Source organism: Rhodotorula toruloides (genome assembly GCF_000320785.1).
Source record: "Rhodotorula toruloides NP11 unplaced genomic scaffold Scaffold4, whole genome shotgun sequence".
NCBI lineage: Eukaryota > Fungi > Basidiomycota > Microbotryomycetes > Sporidiobolales > Sporidiobolaceae > Rhodotorula > Rhodotorula toruloides.
Window position 1 is genome coordinate 489,242 of NW_015622964.1, and position 27,980 is coordinate 517,221.

Below are 27,980 nucleotides of genomic sequence, written 5' to 3' on the forward strand. Positions count from 1 at the left end.
GGTACGAACGGCGACGGTTGAAGCTCCTGACTGAAACCCCGAAGAACTTCGATACTAATCCTCATCTGCCCTGACTGAACCGCCTCTACTCGATCCAAGCCCCGAGCCCCAAGTCCTCCCTCCTCGACTTGCCCTCGCCCGTGAAGAACGGCTTCGAGCCGAGCGAGACGGCGCGGTGACCCGTGCGGTTGTAGCCGGTGTAGTCGAGGGTGACTACGTCCAGGTGAAGGAGAGTCAGCGAAGACAGTGGAGGAAGCAGGTCTCGGGACGCACCGTTGTGGTAGCTCGAAGTGTTGCTCCACAGCGCGACGTCGTCCTTGTCCCACTTGAAGCGAACCTGCAAGTCGTGGTTCTCCTTGACGAGCGTGAAGAGGTACTTGAGCAGGTGGTCCGACTCGTCTTCGCTCAGCTCGACGATCCTGCAGGCGTGAGAGCGCGAGCGTCAGCCCGGTCATCAAAGCGCGCGCATCCAGGCCGAGCGCCCAGCGCAAGGTCATGCAGATGTATTCGAACGTACCGCTTGGTAAAGACCTGGTTCACGAACAAGCCTTTCCAGCCCGTCACCGGGTTGACCGTGATGAGCGGGTGAACAGCCTGGAGGTTCGCGCCCTTGTTCAGAGAGTGTCCGCGCACGCCGTCATAAAGCGGCTTCTGTTGGCTGAAACGGGACGAGCAGTCAGCGGTCGTCGAGGTGAGCTCAGGGTGAGGGGACGCACAGCTCGGCAACCTTGTGGAAGTGGTTGCCATCGTGAAGGGCGGTCAGGCCTTCGAGGAACTTGGCGAGGGCGGGAGTCAGGCGGTCGTAGGCCTGGCGAAGGAAATTCGAAGCGGAGTGTCAGCCCTCGCTCAGAACCTTTGTTCCCCGCGGCTGGCGAAACGTACCTCGTATGCGCTGGCCTACCGTGAGAGCCGGAGCGATCGCGCATGCCGTCAGCCTCTTCGATTGCTCCACTCATCGCCGACTCGAGCGAGGAGACGCACCCAGAGCGTGTCTCCGCCGTTCTCAGGGATTTCCCACACGTTGAGGATGGCGATGTCAGACGGGACGGGCTCGAAAGTGATACTGGAGCAGAGAGTCATGCGAAGTTCAGCGAGATGACGAAGACGGAAGACTGGGGGGAGCGAGTCAGATTGCGGGACTCACTCGGTGTGCCATCCGCGCGAGGCGAGCAAGCTGCCGCTCTGGCGGGAGCGTTTCCTGCCGGCGACACTGCTACCAGTCAGTCTCAGGTCTCGGCGTATGCTCAGCGAAAGGACGACTCACAACGCCTTGGCAGTAATCGGCGAGATCTCGTTGTCGTCGCGGTGCTTCTCAGTCGGGTGGATGTGCAGGCCACCCCACTCGGTACCGGCTGCCGAGGCCGTGAGCTGTCCGAGTTTCGTTGCGAGGCGCTTGAGCTGGTCGTTCGTGAGTTGGGCCTGCTGTTCCTTGAAAAAGACGACATTGCGGCGGTGAACTGCTCGGGACGACGTGTTGGTCAGCCTAGGCGAGAACCGTTGAAAGGGCGACGACGCACTCGTGATGGCCAGCTCCTTGAGCAAGTCGTCGGCATTGGGCGCGTCAAGCAAGTCGACAAGCTGGACGCCGCGGAATTGCGTTCCGATGACAGGCGTAAGCTCAACCGGCTTGTACTGGTCGAGCGCGCCGGTCGACTTGAGCGGGTTGAGCGAGCCGGAAAGCGAGAGCGAGCCAACGGCGGAAGGGAGAGTTTCGGTTTGGGTAGCCATTGTCGAGGTGAGAAGTGTGAAGGAAAGAGCGAAGGGTGAGACGAGGAGCAGGTCCAAGGCATTCGAGCAGCTGGCGTGATGCCATCGAGCGTATACGCAAGGAGAGCGGAAGACGGATGGCACAAGCCGATGTTGGGATGATGCGGGGCCTGCGAAGCGGTCGGAACGGACGGAGGTTCCGTCGTTGGCGATAACGCTCAGTCAACTCCCACAACAAACGAATCGACCCGGGTTGACCGGGATGACGTGCGATGAGGCGACGAGAGGCGAAGATGGCGAAATGGGAGAAGGCGTGAGAGCGGTCGCAAGCGGGTCGTCGGGCTGTTCGGCGGCTCGGAAATGCCCTCGGATGGTCCGTCACCCTGCCAGCTTCCGCCCGTCTTCCCCGTCGGGTGCGCAGGCGGTTGGCGAGAGTCGAGAGTCGGGTGGAGGACGGGAGTCACCCAAGTGAGCCGGCTGAGCGCAAGTCAGCGTGGTTGGTCATGACTAAAGCCTGCAAAACAGTCAGCGCAGCAGCCGAGCCCGTTCGAGCGGGAGAGGCCGCGAGAGGACGAGGCAGAGGAGAGGTTGGCTTAGGATTGTGAACCCCTCGAGCTCGCTGTGCTTTCCTGCTGCTTCAGGAGACCGGAGCGACACTCAAGAGACCGTCTGAGTTGCCCCTGCGCTCCCCAGCGTCTCCTCCCCTCCTCCCCATCCTCATCACTTTCCGCTCCGAACGTGCGAACTCGACCCTTGTGCAGCCTGCCAGCATGGTCAATGCTCCCACGACGAGCGAGGACTTCTCGCGTTTCTCCCTTCGGCGGTTAGGCGTGACGAGGGAGCGAGTACGGACGGTTGCATGTTAGTCTCGGCTGTCAAACAAGCCGTGCGGACGCACAAGTCTGGTTGATCGTGCTGATCCGGCATCTCCCTGCGCCCAGGGAACCTCGACGGTCGACGCTTGGCGGCTGGCGGCTCGCCGTCTCTGCGAATCTTCCTCCCCGACAAAGGTGCGTGCCTGCTTGCTACGATGCATAGTGGAGCTTCCGCTAATGTAGGCCTGCCACAGATACACGAACAAGTACAGAGTGTCGGGGTCACACAGGCGAAGTGTCTTGCGTGCGGTGGAGTCCAGTACATCCCGAACGACTCGCGAGCGTGAGCAGCGGAGGTGCGTTGCTACCCTCGCCTCTCGGACCTTGAGCTCCTCGTCTCAAGGCGTGACTGACATTGGGGACCGGCTTTGCATGCACAGATGACAAAGCTCTGCACTTCTGGTTCGTCCCCTTCACGCACTTCGCAAAATGCTTGGACGTTGTCGCTGACTGCGCTTTCTTCCTGTCTGCAGGGACATCAGACGTGCGCTTCTTCATGAGTAGCAAGCGTTGCGCAGTAGCTGACAGCTTGTATTTCGTCGTGAGCAGAGGGATCGAAGCCAACGTCGACTATCGAGACTTACGGCAACAACATCCATATGAACTGGTCGCCGGACGGCAAGACTATCGTCGTCGGAACGACAAAGGATCGGCTGATGTGGGTGGACGTTGAGGAGCAGCGGGTGGTGAATCGGATAGACATGGACAAGGAGGTGCGCTTCCCTGTGCCGTTTCTTCCAGTACGAAGTCCGCTGACAGCGCGAGCGCAACTCGCAGACGAACGACACGCAGTTCTCGCACAACGGCTCGCTACTCTACACTGGCGTCGAAGGAAGCGTTCGCATCTCGGCCTTCCCGTCAAATGAGCTCGTTTACACCGTCCCTATGACCTCGATGCCGGTCGGCATGCTCGACCTCGACCCACGAGGCCGGTAAGTCCGCCGTCCGCCTCCTCTAGCAGTTGCACAGCTAACCTAGCTCACACCACCTCCAGATACCTCCTCGCTGGCGGGAATGACGCGACCGTCAGCCTGTGGGAAACGGAGGAATGGACTTGCGCAGCGTCCGCAGGTCACCACGAGTGCGTCGCATTCGTGCCCGATACGCCGACCCGCCTAACAAGCTCTCCTCGCAGCGGCCCTCTCCTCACCTGCCGCTTCAACCACGATGGCAGTCTCGTTGCGTCGATAGCGACAGGCGACGTCGTCATCGTGCGTTTGTTTGACAAGCAGCGAAGTTTGCGGAGCTGACCTCGCACTTGCGGCGCAGTCTTCCGTTCCCGGCCTCAAGAAGGAGCACTCGATCCCCTTCCCGGACGGTGCAAGCCAAGACCTCGCATGGCACCCCAGTCGGAATGTGCTCGCGTATGCAGGGAACGAGCTCTGCATCTGGGGGTACGGAGTGTAGAGGCTGTGTCCTGCCAGCCTGTCGGCTTCGACTCTTCCACTACGCAGTCTTCGCGAGTTCGTGACTGTTGGCAATGCAGACGGAACGCGCAAGCTCATGCAGAAAGTGACAACGAGAAAGTCGAAAGCACAACAAGGGAAGGAAAGCCCGCGATCAGCTGCGCAACAGCTCGTCCGCCACCTCTTCGTCCGAGTCCATGTCCATCGCTTCTTCCTGGCTGGGATGGGCGAGAGCGGCCTGCTTGACCGCTGCCTTGCGGAAAAAGTCGAGCGTCGACTGCTTGCGACCCGCCGCCTCGTCGTCCTCCCGCTCCAGCTTCTGCCTCTTCGCCTCGTTCCCGTTCGCCGTCTCCTTCCGCTTGATCGCCTTCTCGTCCTCTTCCGACAGTCCGAAGGCGCTCTTCTCGCCCCTCGCGCTCATGAGCTGGTACGTGAGCGAGTACTTGAGGCTCGTCAAGAGGTTCTTGGCGTGCAAGCGTTCGACCTGCAATCCTTTCCTCGCGTCAGCACGGAGACGCGAGTCGAGCGTCTCGATGCGGCGGATGATAGGCTCGAGCGTCCTACGATGCTCGACGCGAAGGTCGGAAACGACGAGAGGGTCGGCGAGCGAGGTGAGGGAGAGGGCGAGGAGCTTGACTTGCTCGATCAGGTTGGCGTCGGCGAAGGGGGGTTCGCCTGTCAGCGCCAGCGGGCGCAATGGGCTCTTCGCGGGCGGCGAGTCGAGGAGTGCAAGGACGGAGGGGAGGACGCTATCGAGGAGCGATGGGCGGGCGAGGGCGTTGGCGACACTCGAGTCGGTTGCGATGAAGGACCAGGCGAGCCAGTCGCGGAGCGATTTGTTCGCCTGTGAGTCGTGCGGGATCGTCTGCAGCACGACAGCCTGCGTCAAGTGTCGAGCACGGCGATACACAGTGACGAGCTGGCGGAATGCGTTGGTCCTCTGCGCGGCAAAAAGCGATCAGGGGAAGCTTGAGCTGCTGTGCTGAGCGGTACGTACTGCCGCAGAGCCAGCCGGCATCGACGCGAACAAGCACTGGAGGGTCCAGGTGAAGGTCGAACGCATCAAGGCGGAGTGCGGGTCGACGGCAAGACGGATGAGGAGAACAGCGAGGCGAGAGGCGTCTTCGTCCGAGAACAACCGCCTGTGGGGGTATACGGACGTCAGCGAGAGTCTCGAGACTGCAAAGCGATAGGAAACGGACCCGTGCAAGCAGAGAACCTGCACAACACTGCACCACCGGCGGATTGCTGGCATCCGTTGTGCAGCGCTGAAGAGCAGCTGGGCCTTACGCGGCGCCCGAACGAACTCGTCCTCGTCATTGTAGTCCTCATCCGCAGCCCTGAGAGTGCTGGAGAACGACCGGTCTCGGGGAACGTCGACGGCGTGAGGCTTCGCTCCAAGCTTGACCAGCATGCTGCCAAGGTAATCGGCGTCGACGAGCGAAGACGCGGGCTCCGCGTCTTGCGAGCGGGAAGCCGTATGCGCGGCGATGCGAGCGAGGAGATCGACGAGGCGGTCGCCGGCGGACGTTTCGCAAGGATCGCAGACTGTGGTGTGCAAGAATGAATACAGCTCGAGGCTGGATCGGAGATCTCAACTCACGCAGTTCGATGATCCAGCGGGACGCGACTCGGTGGTCTTCGGGAGAACCGATCCCGCCCGAATTCAGTGGCGAGAATAGCGTGACGGCCGACGGGAAGGGCGTGGACGACGTGAAGATGCCTGCGAAAAGCAGAAGGCGAATCAGCTTCGTTCGGCGAGGCGCATGGATGGGAGGGCTTACCTCGTAGCGCCTGCGCGATCTGCCCCCTCCAGCCATCGCCGACATACTGGGCCTTGTCCTGCTGATCGATGGACCACATCTTCGACGGCCTCCAAAAGGTCCGCAAATCCAGCTGTTCCTCCGACTCCACCATTGCCTCCCTCTCTTGCTTCTCCCGCTCCGTCTCCTCGTTCAGTAGGCTCTCCAAGGCGGCCGCCTTCTTCTTCGTCGCGGCCGGGAGGGCGCCCGGTGCCGGAAGGTCCTCGTCGGAGTCTTCGGCGAGCGCGGAAGTCACGACCGACAAGTCGAGGGGCTTGACGCTGCCGAGAACTGATGGTGCTTCGAGGTCGGAAGTCATCGAGGTGTCGGATCCAGTATCGAGATCCTGCGCACGTAGGTATCGTCAGCACGCTTAACTTTCCGAGAAAAGCGACAAGAACGCACATCGTCGGACTCCACCTCTTTCTTCCGGCCCAGCTCCGTCTTCCACTTCGCATACCACTCGTCCGTGTGACCCTTCTTCTCCCTCGCTGCGCGGTCCTTCATGATCCTGTCAAACTGGAGGACCGAACGCTTCGTCGTGTCGTCCATCAAGCCGAGCGAGTTCGTGACCTTTTGGGCTTTCGACGTCTTCGTCGAGGAGGATGCGACCCGCTTGGCGGATTTCGACGGGCTGTAGTGGTCCGTCTCGCGCTTCTCCCGACTCGAGCGGCGCGGTTCGTCGGCGAGTGGATCAGGAGAGACGGTCGTTGGCGCTGTCGCAGCGAAAGGCGAAGTGTCGGCGGTCGAGGCGAGCGTCTCGCCTGCTTCGCGTCGGGCCTTGGCGCGATTGAGGAAGTCGGCGAGCTCGTCGTCCTCCGACTCTGCCTCTGACTCGCTCGAGGAAGAGGAGGAGCTGGACCCCGAGTCGGACGCTTCTGTGCGACCGCGCCGAGGCGTCCTGCGCGACTTGGCAGGCGAAGGACTGCCCTCGCGATCGTCCGAGTCGTCGTCCGAGCCCTCGCTGCTCGATGCGTCGTGCATGAAGGCGTCCCACTCGCTCGTCAAGCCGTCCCTCGCCTTCCTGACCTCGTTCTTCTTGAAGCTGGGCGCCGCAACCGCCTTTCCCTTCCCCTTGCCCCTCGCGACAGGCGTGGTCTTCTTCAACGACGCCGTACGAGAGCCCGGCACCGGCTTTGTCTCGATGATAAGCTCAAAATTGTGCTTGCGAGGCGACCTGGGCTTGGTGGTCGATCCGCTCGTCCAAGTTGCCGCGCGCGAGAGCGGCCGCTTCGGCGTCGGTGCGAGAGACGACAGAGGCGATCCAGTCGGGTCGCGAACGTAGCTCGGGCCGCCTTCTGGCGTCCTTGGGGCGTCCCGCTTGTCGAGGTCGGCGAGTCGACGCAGCGCCGGCGAGGTGAGGTTGCTTGGACCAGCAACAGCGTTGGCGTCCGTGTTCGGCTGCACTGGCGAGTGAACGGCAGAACAAGAGCCGCGACGAGGCGTCGAAGGCTGTGAAGGGGTGATCGTGGAGAGAGAGGAGTCGGACGGGTTCGAGCGCATCTCTGGCCGCGGAGAGCTTCGAAGCAGGCGCAGGTTGGGCGAGTCGGGCAGTCCTCGACAGGGAGAGTCGTCGGGACGTGCGCGCTTCAAGGGAGAGGAGGAAGATGCAGCCGTGACAGAGACGGCGGGAGTGGCGCGACGACGTGGAGAGGAGCGTGTGCCAGAGTCGTCGCGGTCGTCCTCTAAGACGTTCGGGAGAGACCTGCTGCCGGAACGGAGAGGACGGGGTGTCGTTGGAAGACCGCCAGTCGCCTTCTTCGGAGTCGAGGGCGCAGACTTGCGCATGGGCGACGCGGGCGGCGGCATGAGCTCTTCGGCAGTCTTCTTGAGCGGGCTGAAGACGCCGTTGTTCTGCTTCGAGCTGGAGGCGAGAGGCGCGGCGGGTCGAGCAGGGGAAGCGAGAGACGAAGGTTTGGCCGGCGAGACGGACGCAGTCGGTTCCCGCTTGATCTGCAATCCTTGAGCGCCCGAAACGCCCGCCCTAGGCGTCGTCGAGCCTGTGCGAGAAGCCGTCTTCGGGCGCGTAACGACGACGATCTCGCTGTCGTCCGAGTCGTCGAGGACGGACGACGAGGCGGACGGCGACGACATCGTCAAGTCCATCACATCCCGCCCGAGTTCGTCCCGCATCACCTTGTACTTCCTGATCCTGGCACTGCCTCGCGAGCGCTTCGGCGGCGAGACCGACGCCCCCGCAAGCAGGCCAACCCTCCTTCTCCCCTCCGACTCTGAATCCGAGATTTCGATCGTCCTCCGCGCTGCAATCTCCTTCTTGACCTGCATCAGCATGGCAGATTTGTCGCTCGGCGAGGCAGTGAGGTCGATCTGGCGGCTGGGCGTGATGGAGCATTGGCGAGAGGGATTGCGACGAGGCGTGAGGGATTCAGACTTGACAAAGGCGTCCGGCATCCTCACAGAATATCGCGCCTCGTTCTCGTCCTCCTCGTCTGCAGGCGTCAGCAACCTGGGCGACCTGCGCGGCGCTGTTGAAGTCGAAGGAGCCGCGAGCGAAGTACCCGACGAGGAGGCGAGCGAGGCAGACACCGCCCTCGCTGCTCGTGAGGGGCCTGCGACAGGTCCATCCTCCTTCTGCGTGCCCTTCTCGATGCTGCTGAGCGACTGCGTGCCCCTCAGCGGCGCCTTGCCCTTGCCATCGCCCTTCCCGCCTGATCCAGAGGACCCTGCTTCTCCTCCGCCGACAGCGCGCGCGGGCAGCTGTTCCATGCCTGTACGGATTGGCGAGGATGTCGCCGGCGTTCCCTCGTCCGACTTGACCGCAGGCGACGACGAGAAGTAGAACAACAGCGACGCCTTGCCCGTCGCGGGGGGACCAGATGGAGCGGGTTTCCTGCGTCGTCAAACAAGCGGGACGCGTTCAGCGCGGTTTGTAGCGTACGAGAACTCGTGCAGCGAGCGCCTCGAGGTGCACTGACCTGCCCATGCTCGCGGTCGGGCCGTGTTCGCAGTCGCGCTCCTCCAAACGCGCACCGCGTCGCTCGCTCTCGACAACAACCGCGACAAGCACGCTTTCTGTAGCGCCCGTAGCACTCGCAACGTCCTTTGAAAAGACTTCTCTCGCTCGCAAGTCGCTCGGAACGACACCGGATGTGAACGATGCGTATGAATACAAACTGCTGCACTGCTCATAAGATTCGTGTAAAGGTCTTGACTCTTCTGGAGGGAGTTCTAGTCGTCTAGGAACTGTTCGAATTGTCGGCGCACGACCAGGGCGTTCCACCGCTCGCGGCGTACGAGTCGCGGATCGAGATGACCGAGCCGTATGTGCCGCCGACCATGATGAAGGAGCCGCCGACCACGATGAAGGCGTTGACCGCAACGAGGAACCAGAACCACTTGGTGCGCTTCTCGGCCGTCTTGAAGCGCGGCCAGTAGTCGAAGAACCACATGACCGAGACCGCCTGGAGGGAGAACATGGTGCCGAAGAGGGCGCCGACGAGGCCGACGAGGCCGCCGAAGACGGGGATGGCCGAGGCGATGATGTACGAAAAGATGAGGCAACCAAGTGTGCAGGAGAGCCAGACGATCCAGTGAGTCGGCGTCGAGTGGGTAAGGTGATGCGAGTTGCGGAGGAAGCGGACAAAGAGCCACTTGGCCGGCAAGTGGGTGTAGATGACCGCGGCGGCGAGGAGTCCGGGCAGGGCGAGGCCGTACGAGATGCGCTTGAGGAGGACGCCGGCGGTGCCGAGCGCGGGCGACGCGACGTACTGTCCGGCGTAGCAGTAGACCTGTGAAAACGAACGACGAGCGAGTCAGTAAAGCTGAGGAGCAGGAACTGGCGGCGAAGGAACTGGAGATCGCGAAGGAAGGGCAGGGAGCCGTGCGGTTGAGGAGGGCGAGAGACTCACGACGACGCCGATCACGATGTAGAAGACGGTGACAAAGGTCTGGCAGGTGATGACGGCTTTTCCGTAGTCGCGGGTGTTGCGCATCTCGCAAGCGATGGGAAGGCTGCGAGTCAAAGGAGTCAGCTAGGTCTCCTTCGACGACGACGAGAGGAGAGCTCGACGCACAAGGCAGCGGTACCGGCGTAGGCAAAGACGAGGTTTCCGATGGCGTTCATGGCGTCCGCGAACGACGGGTGGCCCCAGATAACGATGTTGAGGTCCATCGGGCCTTCCTGAGGCGCGAGCGACGGGCGTCCTCCGGCACCGACGGCGATGGTGACGGTCAAGATGGAGACGATCATCGAGGCGAGTCCGACCCATCCAACCCACTTGATGCCGCCGAGCGTGCGGAGCGAGGCGAGAGGGTAGGTCGCGACTGCCGCGACGACGACGAAGACGGCGGTGCAGGTGCCATGGAGGGAGATGGCGTTCAGGGCGGTCGAGAGACCGAGGAGCGCAGAGCCGACGATGCAGGTCATGACTGTGAGGCGCGAGAGACGGTCAGTTTGCGAAGCGAAGTTTGGCGAGGAGGCTTGGGGGGACGTACGGAGCCAGTAACCGACGCCAAAGATCTCGCGGCCGACACGGCCAAACATCAACGCGCCACAGTCGGAAACGGAGTCTGTCAGGAGAGGACTGTCAGCCCGCTGCGAGGTCCGCGGAGGGAGAGGAGGCGGACTCACAGACGGTCGGGTGCTTGAGCTTGAAGATTCCGATGTAGTAATCGGTCCACGTCGTCAGAACGGCGATAACGACTAGGATGATCACGCCCGGTGCCAGTCCAAGCGTGTGGAAGACGTCGGGAATGTTGAGGACACCCAAACCGATTTGGGTCTGCAAGGAGGTCACCTTCGTCAGCAGCGGTTCCATCGCTCGGCGCTCAGTGAGAGACTTGACACACCTTCATCAAGAGGATACTGGTCGAGATCCAGCCGACGCTGTGCGAAGACGACGACCCATGTCAGCGACCAATTCTCCCGAGCAGACGGATCCTCCGGCTCGACCTCGACGACTCACCTCTTGTAGTTGACCGTGCCGTCTCCCTGAGCACCAAAGACACCGTCGACCTCAATCTCGTTCACGCGCGCCTCCTCATCGATACGAGCATCAACCCCAGACTGGACGACGGTGCCGTCCTCCTTCTCCCTCATGGCTGGCTTCTCCTGGGACGACTTGGACGTGGATGGTGCGCGACTGAAGCCCATAGCAGGCGAGTATCGGTGTATGAGCAAGGGCGTAGGTATCGAGCAGAGACGCCGAGGCCGGCGATGAGTGAGGTGAGGGAAGAGGGCGAAGGGGCGCAAAGATGGACAAGCGCGGTCGGTGACCCCGGACGAGTGAGCAAGATTGGCAAGCCGCGTAACGTGGAGGAGCCTGCGAAGCTTTTCAGCGAGCAGAGAGGAGAGGGAGATAGAAAGGGGGGCCCGCTGGACCGGTGAGGAGGCGAGCGTGGAAAAAGCGCAAGCGTCGGAGAACGTCGTCTGTGTGCGGATCCGAAGTCTTGCCAGGGTTCTCCGAGGCCGAGGAGGACGAGGAAAAGTTGGCTCGCGAGCCGACCGAGGCGTCCCCCCGGAGCGTTGCCCCCTTTGGTCCCCCTTGACGTTGAGCGTATCCGTGCAAGCTTGGCGATCCTCCTCAGACTGTATCGCTGTCCGTCCTGCGCACAGCAGACCCGAGCCGTTGCGCGTGAGTGCCGTGCTGTGACGCCTTGCGCGAGCCGAAGTCCACCTCCTCCCGCTGCTCGAGCTCAGCGACCAGTGGCAAACTCATCCGATGCTGCTCTACGGGATACCGCCCAAGCCATTTCTTCTGTGGCGTGCGCCCTTCCGCACAAGCGCGGGACGAGAGCGGGGTCGGCAAGGCGGCAGGAGGAAAAGCTGTTCGGAGGCGGGGTCGGCGCCAAGACGGAAGCGTCCGTTCAGTCGACTTCAGCATGTCAACTCTGAGAGAAGTCAATCCTGATCCACGACAGCGCGCGTCGACATGTTGGGAGGAGGTTGAGCGAGGAGGAGAAGGTCCGACAGACGCACCTCACCCGATTCTGCTGGACCGCTTGCTCGCACAGACTGCTGCACCCACCTGACCCCGATCAGAGTCGTCCCCGTCTGCTCGCCGCGTGGAGCGGGATGCTCGGGCCTGCTTCTTCGCTGAGTGCGATGGGCCAACACCTCTTCAACGCCTCGCGCGAGGCTGAGACCGACTCGAGCGCCAGCAGCAGCAGCCAGACTCTTCCAGCGTCGTCGTGGCAGCCTGCGCCGTCGACTTCAGCAGGCTTGGGGAGACAGAGATGGGGAGGCAATGAGGGAGCGAAGGGAGGAAGCAAGTTGGGTGGTGCGACTCAGCAAGTAGACGAGTCGAAGCCTGTGCGGTCAACGATGCTCCAGCCGACCACGCCGACCAAGCCAGCGACCAACTCTCGCGCTCCTACGCCCAGCTGGACCAAGGCCGACTTTGTTCCCTTCAGTCCCGTTCGCACAACGACTTCGACCGACTCTTCGCCCGTAAAATCATTCTCGCCGCCCGGTCCGACGCAGCGACGGACGAAGGAAGAGATCGAGCGGAAGAAGGAGGAGGCAATGCAGCGGGTGCGCGGACGCTTCCCTCGCACAGAGCTGTAGGGAAGGCTAACTTCGCTCGAGCAGCTCAAGGCCAAGGCGGAGGAGAAGAAGCGCCTGGAGCGACAGAAGAAGCGCGAGCAGCTCGCCGCGCAGTCGCTCTCCAAGTTCGGCTTCAAGATCACCGTGGCGAGCGCCGGCATTTCGCGCTACGGGACGGGCAAGGGCGGCGTCAAGAAGGTGGAACCCGACGCTCGCTCGCCTTCGCCTCAGAAGCCGAAGGAGTGGGCGCCGGACGAGCGGTGCTCGGACGAACAGCGGGCCGTCCTCGAGCAGGTCAAGGCGGGCGGCAACGTCTTCTTCACCGGTTCCGCTGGTGTCGGCAAGTCGTTCCTGCTCAAGGAGGTGACGCGGCTGCTCGACTACCTCGAACGACCGTACCAGGTCACGGCGACGACGGGAATCGCCGCCCTCCAGATCAGCGGCATCACGATTCATTCGTTCGCCGGCATCGGGCTCGGCAAGGAGGCGATCAACGTCCTGTACGACCGCATCAAGCGCTCGAAGGAGAAGGAGAAGGTCTGGCTGCACACTCGATGCCTGATCATCGACGAGGTATCCATGTCGCCGGCCGACCTCTTTACCAAGCTCAACATTCTCGGCAAGCTCATCCGCAAGAGCAACTTGCCTTTCGGTGCGTTAAGCTTCTCAGCTATCGATAGCAGTAGCTGACGGTGCAGTTTTCAGGCGGCATGCAGCTCATCGTCTCGGGCGACTTCTTCCAGCTCCCGCCCGTTCCCGAAGCCTTCTCCGACATGCGATGCATGCGATGCGGTATGATCTAGCTCTCCCGCTTTCGTCTACTCGCGCTGACCGAATTGCTGCGCTACAGACCACACCCACCTGACCAAGGTCGACCTGCACGATGCCTGCGTCCCGTACGAAGAGCGCGCCAAAGGCGTCCCACCGGCCGACATCATGCGCTGCACCGACATCGTCAAGCGCGACGGCGGCATCATTGCAGGCTGCGGCTTCGAGCGGAGGATCCGGCGGTTCGCGTTCGAGACGGAGGCTTGGTGCGATGGCCTTCCCTGCGCCGCCGAGTCCGGCTGCTCACGCTTCCGTTGACAGGGCGGAGTGCAACTTCCTCGTCATGGAGCTTACGAAGGTGAGACCGTTTCTGGCACGAACTGCAAAGTGCCGGTCTGACCGTTCCTCGCCAGGTTTTCCGTCAAGATCATCCTGTCTTCATCGCCACACTTGAGAAGATCCGTCGCGGCATCTGCGACGACGAGTGCACGCGCTTTCTCGCAAATTGCGGAGCAGAACTCGGCAAAGGCGGCAACATCGACATTCAGGTGCGTCCGACTTCACCCTGCGATTCGAGCGAGCCGCTTATCTCGTTAGCCCATCGCAGCCGACAAATCTCTACCCGCTCCGTAAAGCTGTCGACGACGAGAACCGGCGCGAGTTCGAGAAGCTCAAGGAGCAGGCGTATACCTTCCAAGCTCTCGACGACTCGCGCGGTGCCTACGCCGAGTCCGTTCTGGGCGAGCGGGTGCGTCAACCTCTTTCCGTAAAGACTCGCGACTGATTTTCGGCGACGGTAGCTCGCCAACGTCCCGCCGAGCAAGACTCTACAGCTGAAGAAGGGAGCGCAGGTCCTCCTCTTGGCCAACCTCGACGTGAAGAGTGAGTCTCGCCGTCCTCATGTACGTAACGCCACTAACATGACGTACTTGCAGACGGTCTTGTGAACGGGTCTCGCGGCGTCATCGTCGACTGGGTCGACCGAGACGCCGTCCCTCTCGACAGCGATTCTGACGAGCCCGTCTGGCCGGGACAGACGCAGCGGAAGAAGAGTGCTGGCGGAGGGATGTTTGGAGGCGAGGAATGGCGGGAGAAGGCGGCCGAGTTGTGGGCGGACAAGCAGGAGGTCGAGGTGTTCCCGCTCGTCTACTTTGCTACGGGCCGGCAGCGTGAGTTCCGCTCTGCTTCTGTCACGTCGCTCGAAGCTGAGGCTTTTGCGCACAGTCATCATCCGCCCGCACACCTGGTGCATCGACATCGACAAGCACAACACGGTCGCTCGTACGCAGTTGCCGCTCCAATTGGCGTGGTCCGTCGCGTCCCTCTTCCGGCAGAGGCGATTGCGACTGACTTCTTCACTTGCTCGCTCACAGGGCTTTGACGATCCACAAGTCGCAAGGACAGTCACTCGACGCGGTCGGTGTCCGTTTGACCTCGACGTTCGAGAAGGGCCAGTGCGTGGAGACGTTGAGTGTCTCCCTTCAGCGCGGACTAACCTGATTGTCTCCGCAGAGCGTATGTCGCTCTGTCGCGATGCCGCAAGCCGGAAGGGATGAAGATCGACGGATTCCGACCAGGCGTCGTGATGGGTGCGTTTCGACTCTCCGCTCTCTACGTGAAGTTCTCCTGACGCTTCTCGCGCACATGCAGCTCATCCAGTCGTTACTATCTTCTATGACTGCATCAAGAACAAGACGCCTTTGTACGCTACGTCTCTCGTCACGCAGTCGAGCTCGCCTCAATGTGCTGACGCCGACTCCGCTCCACAGCTTCATCACAGCGGTCCCGCCCGTCAACCCGCTCGACTTCGTCCCGGATTTCGACCCACTCGTCGACAAGCTCAGTCGCATCTTCGGTCGACCAACCGGTCCCATTCCGCCCGGCTCAGCTGTTCTCGCTCCGGGGCAGAAGAAGCCGGCGCAAACGTACGTCAACCCAGGAGCACAACTCGTCGCGCCACCGCCACCTCGAGTCGGCTGGAAGGAACTCCTCGCTCAGGCGGCCGACGCTTTCATCGGGGCCGGCGGCTGCGCCTCGGCGACCGACTGGAAGGACATCGACGTCAACAAGCCCGGCTTTGACGATGCGAGCGTCTTCACGGCTGAGGCATACCGCGTGATCAGCCACGCGACGCGGCGGAAGAGGAAGAGCAGCAATTCGGCGCCGCCTGCTTCCGAGGTCGATTCTGACTCGACAGGCAACGACACTCTGGACAGTATCGCCATTGACGGTGTCAAGCAGGAGAGGACAGGCGGGGCGGGTGACGGAGGGAAGGGCAAGAAGGCAAAGAGGAAGCGTCCGAGGAAGCGGGTCGGGCACTAGAAGGTCGTCGGCGGCTTGTCGGCACGGTTCAACTGGCTGTTTCGTGTCCCTTGTTGATGTACATGTCACGTAATTCGCCTCGCAGGGCCGTTCAGCATCTTCACTTCGTGCCGCGGCAGCCCCACCTCGCTCTTTCTCCTTCTCCTGCTCGCCTCACGCTCTCGTCGGCGCTCCTTGCTCGCCTATCTTCCTGCTCTCCTACTTGCCTCACTCCTACGCCAGGCTCCCGCCATGCCTCTGCCTCCCGGCGCCGAACCGCCTCTTCCGCCCGCGTCGCTTTCGACGTCGCTCAACTACTCTGCATCCAATCCTACGACGCTGCTTGACCGCCTGGCCGTCCGCGAACTCATGGAGGGCTTCCCTGCTCACCGCGATGCCTGCGAGTGGAGGAAGATGAGGGCACTCTTTGCGGAGGAGGATGCCTGTAAGCCGTCTTCTGCTCGACACTGTCTTCTCTCTCGCCGACCGTGAGGAGCCGAGTATTGACAAGTGGTTCGCCGCAGATGTCTTCACGACTTGGAGCGGTGGAGTCCCGATTGACCGGTTCATCGAAATCTCGTACGTCTTCTCCTGCTTTGCCTCCCTCTTCTTCGCGAAAGCGTCGTTGTTGATGCGGTCTCAATCTGTCTCGTTGCCCAGAGAGGCTGGCTTCGCCAAGGGCGTCAAGATTGCTGTGAGTCTTACCATTCCTCCTGCGCTCCCTGCGCCTCCTTAACGCTGTTCGTCGCAGCACCGGGTCAACGGCGGTACTGTCGACGTCGCTATCTCGGGACCTGCAGCTGGAAAGCGTGGACTTGGCAAGCTGAAGGCGTATGTCGCAGCCTTTCCTCCTTCTGCCCGTCATCGCTAACTTGCCGCGTGCCCTTCCAGCACAATCACGCAGCGCTTCACGATGCCGACAGAAACGGAGGGCGAGACATGTGAGGTCGACGTCGAGGCTGACTGCCGGTACGCACGTCCGGGTCCGTCGCAAAAGCGCCTCACTGACACTTCGCACTCCAGGCTCTGCTTCTTCGTCGAGAAGAAGGCGAACGGTGAATGGAAGAATCACTTCTTCAAGGGTAAGAGCTCTCCCCTCATGTCCTCAAGCCGGCAGCTGACTCGAGCTTTGCCCGGCTGCAGGTTTCTACGAAAAAGACCGTGCCATTCCGGTCGACCCTCGACGAATCCCTCGCTTCGACGACGAGAAGCTTGCATCGTTCCCTGAAGGCTACCGCTACCTCGCATACGGTCAGAGCGCTGCGTACAAGATCAAGCTGGACCTGCCTCAGTCGCGCGGTGCGTCTCCTCCTCCGTGGCTCGGAACGAGCAGAACCTGACACCAGTCGACTTCCGCTGCGTCAGGCGAAGAGCACGACAGGTTCTATGAGTCATTCATACACTGGCTGGAAGGCGCGAGTATCGAGACGATGAAGCAAGAGCTGGGTGTCTGATGGAAAAGTCGCCTTTGCCATTCAAACCCAGTCGTTCTACTCAGCCGACAACTTTGAGAGCGTTTGCTCGCTCTGCAACCCCCATGTATGCGAGCTTCTCGGCGTCGTGCTTCTGCTACACAAGGTTCGCTCGCCTGAGAAGGTCGAGGTGGAACCGCGCGTGCGCATCCGCGAGAGAGCAACGATGGTGTTGATAACAACGACATGGCACAAATATCTGCAAAAGAGACAATCCGGATACTGACGGACGGTGGGAGCGGGTCTAAGGCCGCCAGACGGGCAAGGGAGGGCGGGGCGTCCTGTTCGCACGAGGTGTGGCGGTGGCTGACGCCGGAGCTGTAGTCGTTCCACCTCGTGACGAAGACGCGAAGCTGTTGCGCGGTCGCAGGGGGAAGGATCGGCGGACTGACATGGATGTGGTTGATTGCGCGAGATCGGTCTTGCCAACGCTCGAGACGGACGTCGCGAGGTAGTCGCGAAGCGAGTTCGAGGATGGCGAGGCTGAGAGCGACTCGCGCAATGCACTCGAGCTGATCCATTGCGGCTCGCTGCCGAGATTCGCCGAGAGAGACGTCGAAGGCGAGATTGTGAGGCCGTTGGCAACGCCGAAATGGGTGATAATGAACCTGCGAGTGTATAGGTCAGCACACGGCGCTTGAAAAATGGAGAGCTGGACTTACTGCGCAAGGTCGAGCCAACCGCCGCCGACACGCACCTGCAACGGGCAAAGCGTGAGGTTATCGCAGCGAGAAGCGCGACAGGCGACGCACCATCACCTGCTTACTGCGCAGGATGCGGCAGAAGTACAGCCGGCCGCCGATATTGTAGACACCGCTTTCGTCCGTCCAGCGACCTTCCGCAACCTCGATCGGAACGTGCAAGTTGGGCAGCGAGTTGACCACGTTCGCAACTTCGCGATCAAGTTTGTTGTAGACGTTCGGGCGATACGGCTGCGTTGACCGTGGCGGAGTCTGGCGAAGGGTGCGGACGACAGGAGTTGAAACGCTTCGAACTGATGGCTTCTCCGTTCGAGGCCGCTCGACCGCAACGCTGCTGAAAAGGTTAGGGCGCCTGACGGAGCCTTGCGAGGACGACGCTGACGAGACCCTGCGATCGGTCCTTGGAGTGACGGGAGCCTTGTCAAGACTGGCAGCCGAGCTGTCCCGCCGACTCGCAGATCGCGTCGACTGGCGGAGACGAGGCTTGACCGGCGTATCGAACGAAAAGGGCTGAGGCACGGTCGAAGCGTTCGGGGGAAGCGGCGACAACGCTTGGCGGGGTGTGCGAACCGGGAGGCGGCTGCTTCTTCGTAAACGAGGAGTCTGTTCGTCCGAAGTCGGTCGGCGAGGGCGAGGCGTCTGCGGCGCAACATTACCGGGAGTACCGTTCGAGGTCGAGGAGCTGACCAGAGACGACGCTGTCGAGGTGCGAGATGTCGAGCGGGAGACGGACGAACGAGTGGATTGAATGGAAGTGGCCTGAGAGGATGGCCGCGATGGCGTTCTGTGGGCCGCAGGAGGTGGCGCAGCTTTGGTTCCCGACGCCGCAGAGGTGGATGATGACGCCGAGCCTGCGCGCGGGCGGATCTCCTCGACGAGACCCAGCATCTCGCTCCACGTGTCCTCGATACGGCGTATTGCTCGCTCCACTCGTCCGTCATCAGCGAGAGGGATCGCTTCGACCCGAACGGCCGTGACTGCCTCGCTGGCTGCAACGAGTGCGTCGGAAAGCGGAAGGACTGGCGACGCCGCGGGATCAGGCGTGACGGGCGGGGCGTCGGGCGTGGAGGCATCGACAGCATTCAGGAGGTCACTCAAGGTCGAGTCGGCTTTCGCGAGGAAGTCGGAAAATCGTGCGAGAGCTGCGACTCGTCTCACCTCCTTGCCCTTGTCCTCGATATAGCGCTCAATTGAGGGCAGGTCGGCCCACACGAGCGTCTCGTCGGAATTTCCAGCGAGAGCGACCAACTCGTTGCGGCATGTCGCCAGCTCGCCATCCATGACTGCCGCTTCTGCTGCCGGTGGCAGGACGAGAGTCGACGGCGATAGCCAACCAGCTGTCTCAATTCGCTCAATCCGTCGGCGGAGCTCGCTGAAGGCTGCAGGCTCGTCCGAAGGTGTCTCGAATGCGAATGGGTCGAGGGCGACGTCTTCGTCCGGGAATGCGAGGGTAGCGGCGGTCGAATCCTGCTGCGCCGTTGTAGGCTTGTTCGCTGGTTCGTCCGTTCTCGCTGGAACCTGTTGTGACCCGAGCGACAGACGAGGCGTCTCGCGAGCGCTGTGCGCAAGGCGCTCGGAGCGATCCCGAAGACCTTCAAGCCGAGCGCGTCTCGAGGTTTGCAGGTCGATGTCGACGGAGGACCGGCGACTCGCGTCGACGAGATCGTCGAGAGCGACTGAGAGCGGTGCAAGGTCGAGCGTGAGTAGCGTCGTTCGGCGACAGTCGAGGTCGGGACGAAGGACATCTGGCAAAAGCATGTGAGCACGAAGTCTATGCGCATGTTCGACGGGCTCACCGGTCAAGGTCGACGTCTCCGAGACCTCTCGCGCATCTTCAGCGTCCTCCTCCAGCGCGTCGACCGTGCGCTCCGCCTCGAGACAGGCTCCGTCCCATGTTCTCGCCTTTTGCATGACTGCGAGGACGTTGGCGCTCTGTCGTGCTTCGTCGACGAGGCCGAGTATCCGTAGGCATGAGTTGTTGAGGAACGCTCGGACGTGGTCGTCCTGCTCGGCGAGGTGAAGAAGATCGGCAGACCCGTTTGTCGAAGACGGCGGAGAAGCGGGCGCCAGGAGAGGGACGGACGTTGCGACGTTTACAACGAGAACTTCGACGTCCGCTGTGCAGACTTCGAGCCGGGCGCGGATGGTACCAATTTCCTCGTCGCCGGGAAGTCCGTCGGCTGGACCACCCACAACAGCATCCAGCTCGTGCAATGTCCCTCGCAGTTCCGCCGTCGTAGCCTCGGCCCGCTCAACGAAGGCTTGAACGCTGCGCGACTGCCGGCGAAGACCGTCCACCTGCGAGGCGAGCTCGTCGAGCGCATTGATGCGCCCGATAACGCTGGCGGAGCGTTCGTGGAGATGACGGCGCAGCGCATCAAGAGTCGACCTGTCCAGAAAGGCGAGGGCTGGCGACACGCTAGTCGAGAACAGGTCGTTGACTTCGGTTCGCACCATGGTGACGACGGAGGCGGCGTCGTCCGCCTCGATCGGCGCCATCCGGCCCTCGCGCCATTTGGTCGTCTCGACGAACTCGAGCAAGTTCTGCTCAACCTCCCCAATCTGCCGCTCAGCGCCATCAATCGTCCTGCACGCCGCCCGCAGAGTCGATACATCGTCCCTCCGCTTCGTCTCGGCGTCTAGCTGCTCAATAACGCCGAGTCGCTGGGCACGAAGGTTCGCGGCCGCGTCCTTGACCTCCTTTCGCAGCGCCGCGCAGATCTTGCGATCCGCAAGCTCGACGACGCATCTTGCGGCGTCTTTCTGTACCGTCTCCGTCTGCTCGAGCGCGGCCGCTACTTGCATCGCCAGCCTGTCCCACCCCTGCTCGAACTCAGCACCGGTTTCGCTGGCGTCAAGAACAGCCAAGCCATCCGCCAGCCTCGCCGGTCGCCCCCCGATAGCTTGGACGTCCCGCTGGAATGTCGCCAGCTCGTCGCCAAGCTGATCAAGCGTCGTTCGGACAGCTCGTGCCGACTCGACAGCGCTTCGATCCGCTGTGTATTGGGTGGTCGCTGTTTCTGCCGAACGCGTCGCCTCCTTCGCATCCCTGAGATGCTGCTGGAGAAAGGCGACGAGCTCGCCGTTGTGAGCGGACTGATCAGGCGCAGACGGGTGCAGTGGTCGCGGGAGGTCGTGAAGATCTGCTCGGATGTCGTCGAGTTCGCGCTCGAGATCGACAAGGCAAGGAGCAAAGTCGGCCGTTGTCGTGAAGGACGGTAGTTCGGCTTGGGCAGCGAGTACATCCGCCTCGAGCGTTCGTGCGCTAGCGGTGATGGCGCCGAGTCGGCGGAAGAGGTGATCGGCCGCAGACCGCTGCGAGACGAGCTGCTCGGCGAACTGGTGCAAACCCTCGCTGATCGCTTTGACCGAGTCCTCGAGACGGTCTTGCTCGTCGAGAAACGATTCGGGAAGCGGGGAAGTGGACGAGTCGATGAGCTTGTCGAGGAAAGAGGCGGACAGCGGGACTGCCGAGGCGGAAAGGGTGCGCGACTGGGTCGTCAAGGTCGACAGGGAAAGGGAGAGGAGATTCGCGGTCGCGGTTGATGCACGTAGTGTCGAAGAAGACGTCGACGAGCTAAGAGTCGTCAAGTCGCGTGAAGATGACGAGAAAGCGAGCATTGTCGAGCTGGACGAGCGGGTCAGGTCCGACTTGGGTGCAAGAAGGCCTGACGCGCTGTGCGCCAGAGTTGATTCGTTCGCGGAGGTCGGGGACCATCGAGCTTTGGCGACAAAGGTCGGCAGGTCGGCGAGAAGGCGCCGGCGAGACGTCCACGCCGACGCAGTCGCTTCTTCCCACCTGAGAACCGCCCGTCAGCGGCCACGACACGTCACAGCAGGTTGAGCGGACGCCCGACGCACTTCAGGCGGTAACCAAGCAGAGTGAGCGCTTTTCGGCGCTGGCGCAGGAGTGAGAGAAGCTTGTCGACGGCGAAGAGGGTTGTAAGGGTAAGCTCGATAAGGTCGGTGTCACGAGGGGAGAGCTCCTGCTTGCTCCGCTCTGCATGTTTCTCGAGAGTCAATGCAGCTCCGAGAAGACAACAACGGTGAACGGAGACGCACCTCGAGCAATGTTGCGCATTTTGACGAGGTCTCCCATGTCGTACGCCTGGATCTCGCGCTCAATGCGGTCATGCTCCGCCCACCAAGCTTCAAGTTCCTCGTTGGAGACTGGAGAACGCGCTGGAGGTTCGGGAGTCGTGACCTCGACATGCGGGAGGGAGGAGAGGAACTGCGGGAGAAAATGCGTGTCAACCAGCGCCGTGGCTTGCTAATTGCGATAGGGTGACTCACCTGAATCTTCTCCTCGATCCACACCTTCTTCTCGGCGAATCTGCGCGCCAGCGGCGGGACAACCCAGTCAGTCAACTCCCTTTCACGCCCGACCTTCTCTTGACAGCGACGCACAGGCTAAGCTCCAGCACTTCCTCGCCAGCTAGCTCATCGCCATTGGAGCTCAATGCGGAGCTCTTCGCCCGGCGGCCTGGCGCCCGCGGTGTCGAGGGAAGGGCCGTCGACATCGCGCCGGGATGAGGGGCAACTGGCGACCTCGGGCGCGGGAAGCACAATGCGCGCGTTCGAGCAGGCGCTGCGCCAGCGCTGGGCGAGTTGAGCGGGCAGAACAAGCGGAAGAAAAGCGTTCGTTCGAATGCGAAGAAAGGAAGACGCGAGGCGCGAGCGAGCGATCTCTGAACAACGTCAACGAGGCGGCTTCCGTAGCTTGCGTGACAGTCCCAGCGTCTCGAAGAGAGAGGAACTGTATTGAGAAAGCAGCGGGTGCTATCAAGGTCGAGGGGAGCTCAGGTTTGACATCGGAATCCATTCGTCAATCGGCAGAAGCTTCGGTCGACGCTCGTCCACCACCTTACGAGGTGCTACACACTCAGCGAATCTTGTCAAGCGGCCTGCGAGAGACGAGCATCAGCCTGTCGAACGATGGGCAACAAAGACGAGGGAAAAGCGCACCGATTGAAACCTCCCTTGCGGTTCATGTACTGCAAGACGATTGGATGGTGGTCAGTCAACGTCAACGGGCGGAAGCGCAGGGACACTCACTTGACGATAGTGCCGTTCTTGCCGCTTGCTCACAGCGGAAATGTCGTCCTCGTGCGCCTTGCCCTGCACAGCGGCGTGATCAGCGTACTGTACTCATCGAAAAACGAAACACGACGGAATTCTTGACGCACCTGCGTTGTGCCGAACCCGCCGAAGCCCATCAATGCCGCGATGTCCTGCTCATCGACCTCAGCCGCATCGTCCGCCGTGACCACACCCGGCTCTTTCCCCTTCCCTGCGCGCTTCTCTTTCCGCTCGTCTTGGTCGTCGTCCCGCCTACGGTCGCGCGGAGCAGGAGGAGGAGAGCGCGACCGGGGAGAACGACTTCGGGACGGAGAGCGCGAGTCGCGTCGTCGTCGAGGCGGAGAACTGGAAGGAGAGCGAGTGTGGCGGCGCCCAGAGCGTGGTGGAGGAGAGCGAGATCGGTAGCCGCCTGCACACACGCAAGGGAGAGTGAAACGTTCAGCGAACCTGGTCGAACAGAGTGCCGAATACGGGGGTGTACGAGACGCACCACGATCCCGTCTGCTGTAATCGTCGTCGTAGTCGTACGCCCTGGGCCTGCCACCACGCCCGCCGTCCCCGTCCCGCCTGACTGGACTCCTGCTCCTCCGCCGTTCGTAGCCTCCTCCGCGGTACCCTCCGCCCCGGTCCCGCTCGTAGTCACGGTCGTAGCCTCGTCCTCCACCCCTGTAGTCCCTGTCGTACCCGCCGCGTCCTCCCGCGCCGTAGCCGTTGCGGTCGCCAGGAGTCCGTGAGTCGCGAGACGAGTCGACGTCGTCGTAGCTGACGGGCGCGCGTCCTCCGTAGGGGAGTCCTCCTCCTCGGTAGCTCATTCTAGCAGTGCAAGCGTGGCAAGCGTGAGAAGCAGCGAGGTGGACTGTTCCAACGTCACTTCTCCCTCAACAGCTCACCTATAGGACCCGCTTCATGCTCAAGCGCAGCCTTTTGCCGCTGCTACTCGCTCGAACCTACGCACAACAAGTCCCACTGCCACCCAGCTTCCGCCCAAGCATGTCTAGAGGTCGCGACGGATCCTCATCATTGAATGGCGGAGAAGAGGGTGGTCTCCCCGTCTTCCCTCGAAAGAACAGTGGGTCCGCCCGCTTTTTGACAAGGACGACGTCTTCGAGCTGCTAGCGGGGCCGGAACGCGCGAAGGCGGGCTGTTGAGGGTCGCTCCACCTAGCTCTCCTCGAGATCGCCTGTCTCTCGGCTCGAAAAACGGCTTACCTGACGCTATTCTTTGACTCTTCCAGTCTTTGGCGACACCTTGCGTCCCGCACCCGTCGGCGATGGCCCGACGACTGGGTTCTTCCGCAACGTGCGCTCACTCTTGGCTCTCCCTCGAGATTCAGACGCAGCTAACCGACGCAGCTCCTCCGCAGAACTTCTGCGACGCCAGTCCTCACGACCCTGGCTCGCACACCGTTGCGGCTGTCGTGACGCCGACGTTCCTCGATTTCAGCAGGAGTGCGTAGTCCTTACTTCTCCTGAACCTCGCTCAGATGGGCAGATCCGGTCAAGCTTCAACTCAGCGAGCCGGAATTTGACTGACACAACCTCCCTACAGGTCGCGGTAACGACTTGTGGCCGCTCTTCCCTCGCCTGCGCCAATCCGCCCCCTCGTCCGTCTCGACGTCCCAATCAACCACTTCCCCTCCCTGCGTCTGGTGCCTCTGCGCCTCTCGCTGGTACGAAGCTCTCAAAGCGGCTGCCTCTCATCCGCTCGGCGAGCAGATCGTACCGCGCGTCGTGCTCGAGGCGACGCATGAAAGGGCACCGCTTGATGGCGGGTTCTCGAAGGAGGAGTTGGAGAGGTTTGCGGTTGGAGGAGATGGTACGGGCGGAGCTGGAGGGAGTGGAAGTGGGCCTGCCGGTGTCACTGGCTGGGAGATCGCTGGAGGCGCAACGGGCGAGAAGATTGGGAGGTGAAGAATTCCGTTCTCTTGCGCTTTTTCCTCGTAGTACATATTGTTGCCCTCGCTCTGCACATATTGTAAAGAATGACACGTCGCGTTCCAACACAAACAAGCTACAAGAAACGAAGAGTGGGCTGGAGAAGCTACATTTTGGTAAGCGATCCGCCCTCCACCAACTCGCTCCGAAGTGCACCACGCCTGCACTTCGCGCTCACTCCCAATGACCCTCGAGCGCCTTCCCATCAATCAAACCCTCGAGCCCCATCTCCTTCAACGCCTTCTTCGCTTCCCCGCCGTCCTTCTGACCCTCAATGCTCTTCTCCAACTCTTTCTCCTCCTTGTCAAGCTCCTTCTCCGCTTTCTCGCCAATGTCCTGAACTGCTTCGTGCTTCGAGGGAATGAGGAGAAGTTCGGCGCCCGGGTAGTCGAGCAGTTCGGGAGGAGAGGCGGGGATGAACTTGGTGTGGAAGAGCTTCTTGTACTCGGGCGGGAACTGCGAGCGCGACCCGAACGTTGACGCGAGAACGCGCGGCAGGTAGAGCGAGCGGGAGACAGACCTGAGGGTGCTTGCTAGCTGGCTGGTTACCAACCGCCGGGTTCGTGGACGGCGCCTCGGGGTTCTTGACCTGGAGCGTAAAAGCGCCTTCGTGCTGGATGTGAAGCGCCTCTTGCACCTCGCCCATCTGCAGCCGGGGCAAGCTGATGAGGCTGGGATACGAGTAAGGAAGGCCAAAGGAACGGGAGACGCACCTCGTGAGGAACGGCGATCTCGTAGGCGAAGTAGGTGTGATAGACGGCAGACTCGTTCGCCGAGTCCTTCGGGTAGTTTTCGACCGTGTAGAGGACGTAGGCACCCGAGGCAGCGACCCGAGCGCCCGCTTGGTGGCGGGTTCCTGCGGATGCGGCGAGCGTCAGTACGTTCGTTCAGGCGCTTCGAGAGAGAGCGGTCGAGACTGACCGCGCGTCTTGGTCTCGTAAGTCTTCGGTCCGAGACCCTCCTTGAGCGCCTTCATGTCCTCGCCGACATTGACGACCTGGCCCCAGATCGGGCGAGTCGACTCGCTGGCGTCGGGCAGAGCCTTCTTGCCGATCGCGATGAGGCGGTGGAGCTTCGAGCCGTGTGGGACGACGAGGAGGTGGAAGCGCTGGACGTCGTCGAGCGATTCGGGGTGGTCGATCTCGACTTTCGGGCGGTAGATGAAGTAGACGTGGCCCTTCTCGATGATGCCTGTCAAACAAAGGCGTGAGTAACTGGCCTCGCACAGTTCGAGGGAGGTCGAACGCACCATGCTTCCTCTCTGCGTCGGGCTCGGGCAGGTGAGCGGGGACCTGTCCAGGCTGGGCGTTGCCCTCAACGATGTCTCCCTTCGGCTCCTCGTGCTTCTTGTCCTCGCTCATACCCGCCGGCCTCCTGCCCTCGTCCTTCTTCTCCTCGCCCTTCTCCTCGTGCTGCTCCTCATGCTTGACGACCTTTTTCTGCACGTGCTTGCCCTTTCCGCCCTTGCTAGTCGGCTTCTTGTGCTGCTCGTCCTCGTCTCCGCCGTCCTCCTCGTCCTTCTTTGCGACGACCTTCTTCCTTTTGGGCGAGCTGCCTCCCTCGGCAGCGTGGCGCTTGTCGCCGGTCGAAGCGGCGGGCTTGTCGTCGTCGTGCGAGCGTGTGGTCACCATGGCAGGTTGACAGCTTCAGCGAGTGAATCGTCGAGGCAAGAGAGGCAAAAGCGACGTCACCACGGGAGGCCAACTTCGCCGCGCGCGTCGACGCGATGTCAACTTGACAGCGATGAGGAGGAGGAGAACGAGGGTTGCAGGCGTTTCGGAGGCTAGCGATGCTGCCCATCGTGTTCAGCAGAATCGCGAACCTGGATGCAGGACTTCACCGGGCTTCGCGAGCTGTTGTCGCCGTCCTTCCTCTCGCTCACACGGCTCTCCCTCCTGCTCCTCACTCGCTCACACCCGCTGCACCCGCTGGAGCGTTTGCTGCACTGCTAGGATGGCTGAACCCGCTGAAGTCGATTTCGCGCCGCGCCTCGTCAAGCAGACCGTTGAAGGCGCCTTCCACCACACGATCACCTGCGACCTCGAGCTCAACCTGATGGACCCCGACCTGGACGAGCGCTTCGACTTGGACGACGTTCCTCTGGCGGGGGATTGGGCGCTGGAAGTTGAGAGACGGGACAACCTTATCTGCCTTCGAGCCGTTCATGGCAGCCGATGGGGTGCGCGCGTTCACACGAACGTGAAGCTTTATTACACGGCGGGAGGGCAGCATACGCTGCTGAAGGAGTCGAGATGGCATCTAATGCCCCGGCCAGATCGAGCAGAAGCTGGGAGGGTCTTCGTCAATTTTGTGTCCAAGATCCCTCTCGACCTCCTGATGAGCTCCGGTACCGCGAATGCGCATGGCTATGACCCCAACACGCATCGAAACTACCGCTGTGTCATCTACTTCGATGCGCGAGGTGGCCGACCCTTGCCGGAAGCGCAGACGTTGATCCAGCGACTGCCTGGTAGGTCATCACCCCCCCACTCTGCGCATGCGAGTGTTACTGATCTCATGTCTGCAGCCGTTGAGCTTTCGCCGGCACCCGCGAATGTGCGCATCTTCTTTCCGACGTGCGAAGCCGAACTCTGGGCGGATTCCGGCTTCCTCAATCGCTCCTCGCCTTACTTCAAAACTCTTCTCTCATCCGACTTTGCGGAGGCTGTCACCATGCCGTCGAAGCGACCCAGAACCCGTGACGACTCGACAGCCGCCACTACATTAGTCGATGCCGACGCGAAGGACTTTGACGACTCTGACAACGAGACGGACAAGCTTTACTTCGAGAAGCACCCGGCTTTGCAGCACAAGCGCGACGAGCTGCAGCACCCGTTCAAGGAGATCAAGATCACCGCGACTGCCTTTACGACCTATCGAGCCGTTCTCGCCTTCCTCCGAACTGGCTTCATCGCTTTCGCGCCACTGTCTTCCACGCTCCCCGAATCCGACGCGCCCGGCATCTCGACTCGTCGCACGCGCATCGAAGACGCTGTCTCAGCGAACCCGTCTCTTCCCTACCCCGTCTCGCCCAAATCGACTTACCGCCTCGCCCATCTCCTCGAGCTCAAGGAGCTCCAGCAGCTCTCCCTCGCCAACCTCTCCGAGCAGCTCACGCCCGACTCTGCGCCAAAGGAGCTCTTCTCCGACACGACCGTCTGCTACGACGCTTGGCGAAACGTCATCCTCGATTACATCGTCAAGAACTGCGATGCGGTGACGAAGTCAGCCGCATGGACTGAAGCGACGAGTCGTGTTGAGCGCGACGAAGTGCCAGGAGCGGCGCCGATCATGCTGGATCTGTTCAAGCGCAAGGTTATCAAGACGGGTGCGTTCCCCTCCTCGCTTCATCGTGCCCGGCTTGCCTCGCTGACTCGTTAAATGCTGCACTGTCGTGTACAGCCTAGACCGTCACACTCCTCGCGCTATA

At 61.9% G+C, this 27,980-nt stretch overlaps 11 protein-coding genes across 11 annotated transcripts; 5 read left to right on the top strand and 6 right to left on the bottom strand.

Moving 5' to 3' along the window:
- Nucleotides 1-85: 85 nt before the first annotated feature.
- On the bottom strand, nucleotides 86-1,728 carry RHTO_06202 (taurine dioxygenase; the record flags this gene model as incomplete). The annotated part of the gene is made up of 9 exons (XM_016419863.1): nucleotides 86-213; nucleotides 274-419; nucleotides 518-658; nucleotides 717-808; nucleotides 883-897; nucleotides 982-1,063; nucleotides 1,145-1,210; nucleotides 1,265-1,457; nucleotides 1,518-1,728. 9 exons carry the CDS (start codon nucleotides 1,726-1,728, stop codon nucleotides 86-88), a joined length of 1,074 nt encoding a protein of 357 aa, XP_016275317.1.
- Nucleotides 1,729-2,477: 749 nt separating this feature from the next.
- RHTO_06203 (WD repeat protein, THO complex subunit 3) lies at nucleotides 2,478-3,989 on the top strand (the record flags this gene model as incomplete). The annotated part of the gene is made up of 10 exons (XM_016419864.1): nucleotides 2,478-2,568; nucleotides 2,649-2,717; nucleotides 2,777-2,878; nucleotides 2,963-2,984; nucleotides 3,056-3,066; nucleotides 3,132-3,295; nucleotides 3,360-3,514; nucleotides 3,577-3,663; nucleotides 3,718-3,793; nucleotides 3,852-3,989. 10 exons carry the CDS (start codon nucleotides 2,478-2,480, stop codon nucleotides 3,987-3,989), a joined length of 915 nt encoding a protein of 304 aa, XP_016275318.1.
- Nucleotides 3,990-4,142: 153 nt separating this feature from the next.
- Nucleotides 4,143-8,734, bottom strand: RHTO_06204 (uncharacterized protein; the record flags this gene model as incomplete). Its single annotated transcript, XM_016419865.1, has 7 exons — nucleotides 4,143-4,928; nucleotides 4,986-5,130; nucleotides 5,191-5,536; nucleotides 5,592-5,711; nucleotides 5,773-6,136; nucleotides 6,196-8,641; nucleotides 8,727-8,734. 7 exons carry the CDS (start codon nucleotides 8,732-8,734, stop codon nucleotides 4,143-4,145), a joined length of 4,215 nt encoding a protein of 1,404 aa, XP_016275319.1.
- Nucleotides 8,735-8,987: 253 nt separating this feature from the next.
- RHTO_06205 (amino acid transporter) lies at nucleotides 8,988-10,903 on the bottom strand (the record flags this gene model as incomplete). The annotated part of the gene is made up of 7 exons (XM_016419866.1): nucleotides 8,988-9,539; nucleotides 9,660-9,762; nucleotides 9,825-10,179; nucleotides 10,246-10,320; nucleotides 10,382-10,532; nucleotides 10,600-10,636; nucleotides 10,716-10,903. 7 exons carry the CDS (start codon nucleotides 10,901-10,903, stop codon nucleotides 8,988-8,990), a joined length of 1,461 nt encoding a protein of 486 aa, XP_016275320.1.
- A 1,170-nt stretch (nucleotides 10,904-12,073) lies between these two features.
- Nucleotides 12,074-15,385, top strand: RHTO_06206 (DNA repair and recombination protein pif1; the record flags this gene model as incomplete). Its single annotated transcript, XM_016419867.1, has 14 exons — nucleotides 12,074-12,283; nucleotides 12,341-12,947; nucleotides 13,001-13,087; nucleotides 13,146-13,329; nucleotides 13,385-13,421; nucleotides 13,477-13,611; nucleotides 13,671-13,811; nucleotides 13,864-13,945; nucleotides 13,999-14,232; nucleotides 14,288-14,372; nucleotides 14,437-14,517; nucleotides 14,576-14,652; nucleotides 14,714-14,765; nucleotides 14,833-15,385. The coding sequence occupies 14 exons, from the start codon at nucleotides 12,074-12,076 to the stop codon at nucleotides 15,383-15,385; spliced, it is 2,565 nt and encodes an 854-aa protein (XP_016275321.1).
- Nucleotides 15,386-15,616: 231 nt separating this feature from the next.
- RHTO_06207 (pathogenesis associated protein pep2) lies at nucleotides 15,617-16,818 on the top strand (the record flags this gene model as incomplete). The annotated part of the gene is made up of 8 exons (XM_016419868.1): nucleotides 15,617-15,809; nucleotides 15,889-15,943; nucleotides 16,025-16,058; nucleotides 16,116-16,195; nucleotides 16,256-16,333; nucleotides 16,388-16,446; nucleotides 16,508-16,663; nucleotides 16,730-16,818. The coding sequence occupies 8 exons, from the start codon at nucleotides 15,617-15,619 to the stop codon at nucleotides 16,816-16,818; spliced, it is 744 nt and encodes a 247-aa protein (XP_016275322.1).
- Nucleotides 16,819-17,080: 262 nt separating this feature from the next.
- On the bottom strand, nucleotides 17,081-22,057 carry RHTO_06208 (Growth-arrest-specific protein 2 domain containing protein; the record flags this gene model as incomplete). The annotated part of the gene is made up of 8 exons (XM_016419869.1): nucleotides 17,081-17,444; nucleotides 17,499-17,533; nucleotides 17,589-19,282; nucleotides 19,334-21,336; nucleotides 21,399-21,537; nucleotides 21,600-21,768; nucleotides 21,831-21,870; nucleotides 21,945-22,057. 8 exons carry the CDS (start codon nucleotides 22,055-22,057, stop codon nucleotides 17,081-17,083), a joined length of 4,557 nt encoding a protein of 1,518 aa, XP_016275323.1.
- A 362-nt stretch (nucleotides 22,058-22,419) lies between these two features.
- RHTO_06209 (cyclophilin-RNA interacting protein) lies at nucleotides 22,420-23,428 on the bottom strand (the record flags this gene model as incomplete). Its single annotated transcript, XM_016419870.1, has 5 exons — nucleotides 22,420-22,441; nucleotides 22,503-22,531; nucleotides 22,593-22,655; nucleotides 22,724-23,025; nucleotides 23,107-23,428. 5 exons carry the CDS (start codon nucleotides 23,426-23,428, stop codon nucleotides 22,420-22,422), a joined length of 738 nt encoding a protein of 245 aa, XP_016275324.1.
- Nucleotides 23,429-23,606: 178 nt separating this feature from the next.
- Nucleotides 23,607-24,526, top strand: RHTO_06210 (DUF2237 family protein; the record flags this gene model as incomplete). Its single annotated transcript, XM_016419871.1, has 4 exons — nucleotides 23,607-23,685; nucleotides 23,851-23,915; nucleotides 23,980-24,064; nucleotides 24,165-24,526. 4 exons carry the CDS (start codon nucleotides 23,607-23,609, stop codon nucleotides 24,524-24,526), a joined length of 591 nt encoding a protein of 196 aa, XP_016275325.1.
- Nucleotides 24,527-24,724: 198 nt separating this feature from the next.
- On the bottom strand, nucleotides 24,725-26,181 carry RHTO_06211 (uncharacterized protein; the record flags this gene model as incomplete). The annotated part of the gene is made up of 5 exons (XM_016419872.1): nucleotides 24,725-25,006; nucleotides 25,071-25,196; nucleotides 25,264-25,406; nucleotides 25,472-25,741; nucleotides 25,800-26,181. 5 exons carry the CDS (start codon nucleotides 26,179-26,181, stop codon nucleotides 24,725-24,727), a joined length of 1,203 nt encoding a protein of 400 aa, XP_016275326.1.
- Nucleotides 26,182-26,503: 322 nt separating this feature from the next.
- On the top strand, nucleotides 26,504-27,957 carry RHTO_06212 (uncharacterized protein; the record flags this gene model as incomplete). The annotated part of the gene is made up of 3 exons (XM_016419873.1): nucleotides 26,504-27,020; nucleotides 27,078-27,878; nucleotides 27,953-27,957. 3 exons carry the CDS (start codon nucleotides 26,504-26,506, stop codon nucleotides 27,955-27,957), a joined length of 1,323 nt encoding a protein of 440 aa, XP_016275327.1.
- Between the last annotated feature and the right edge of the window lie 23 nt (nucleotides 27,958-27,980).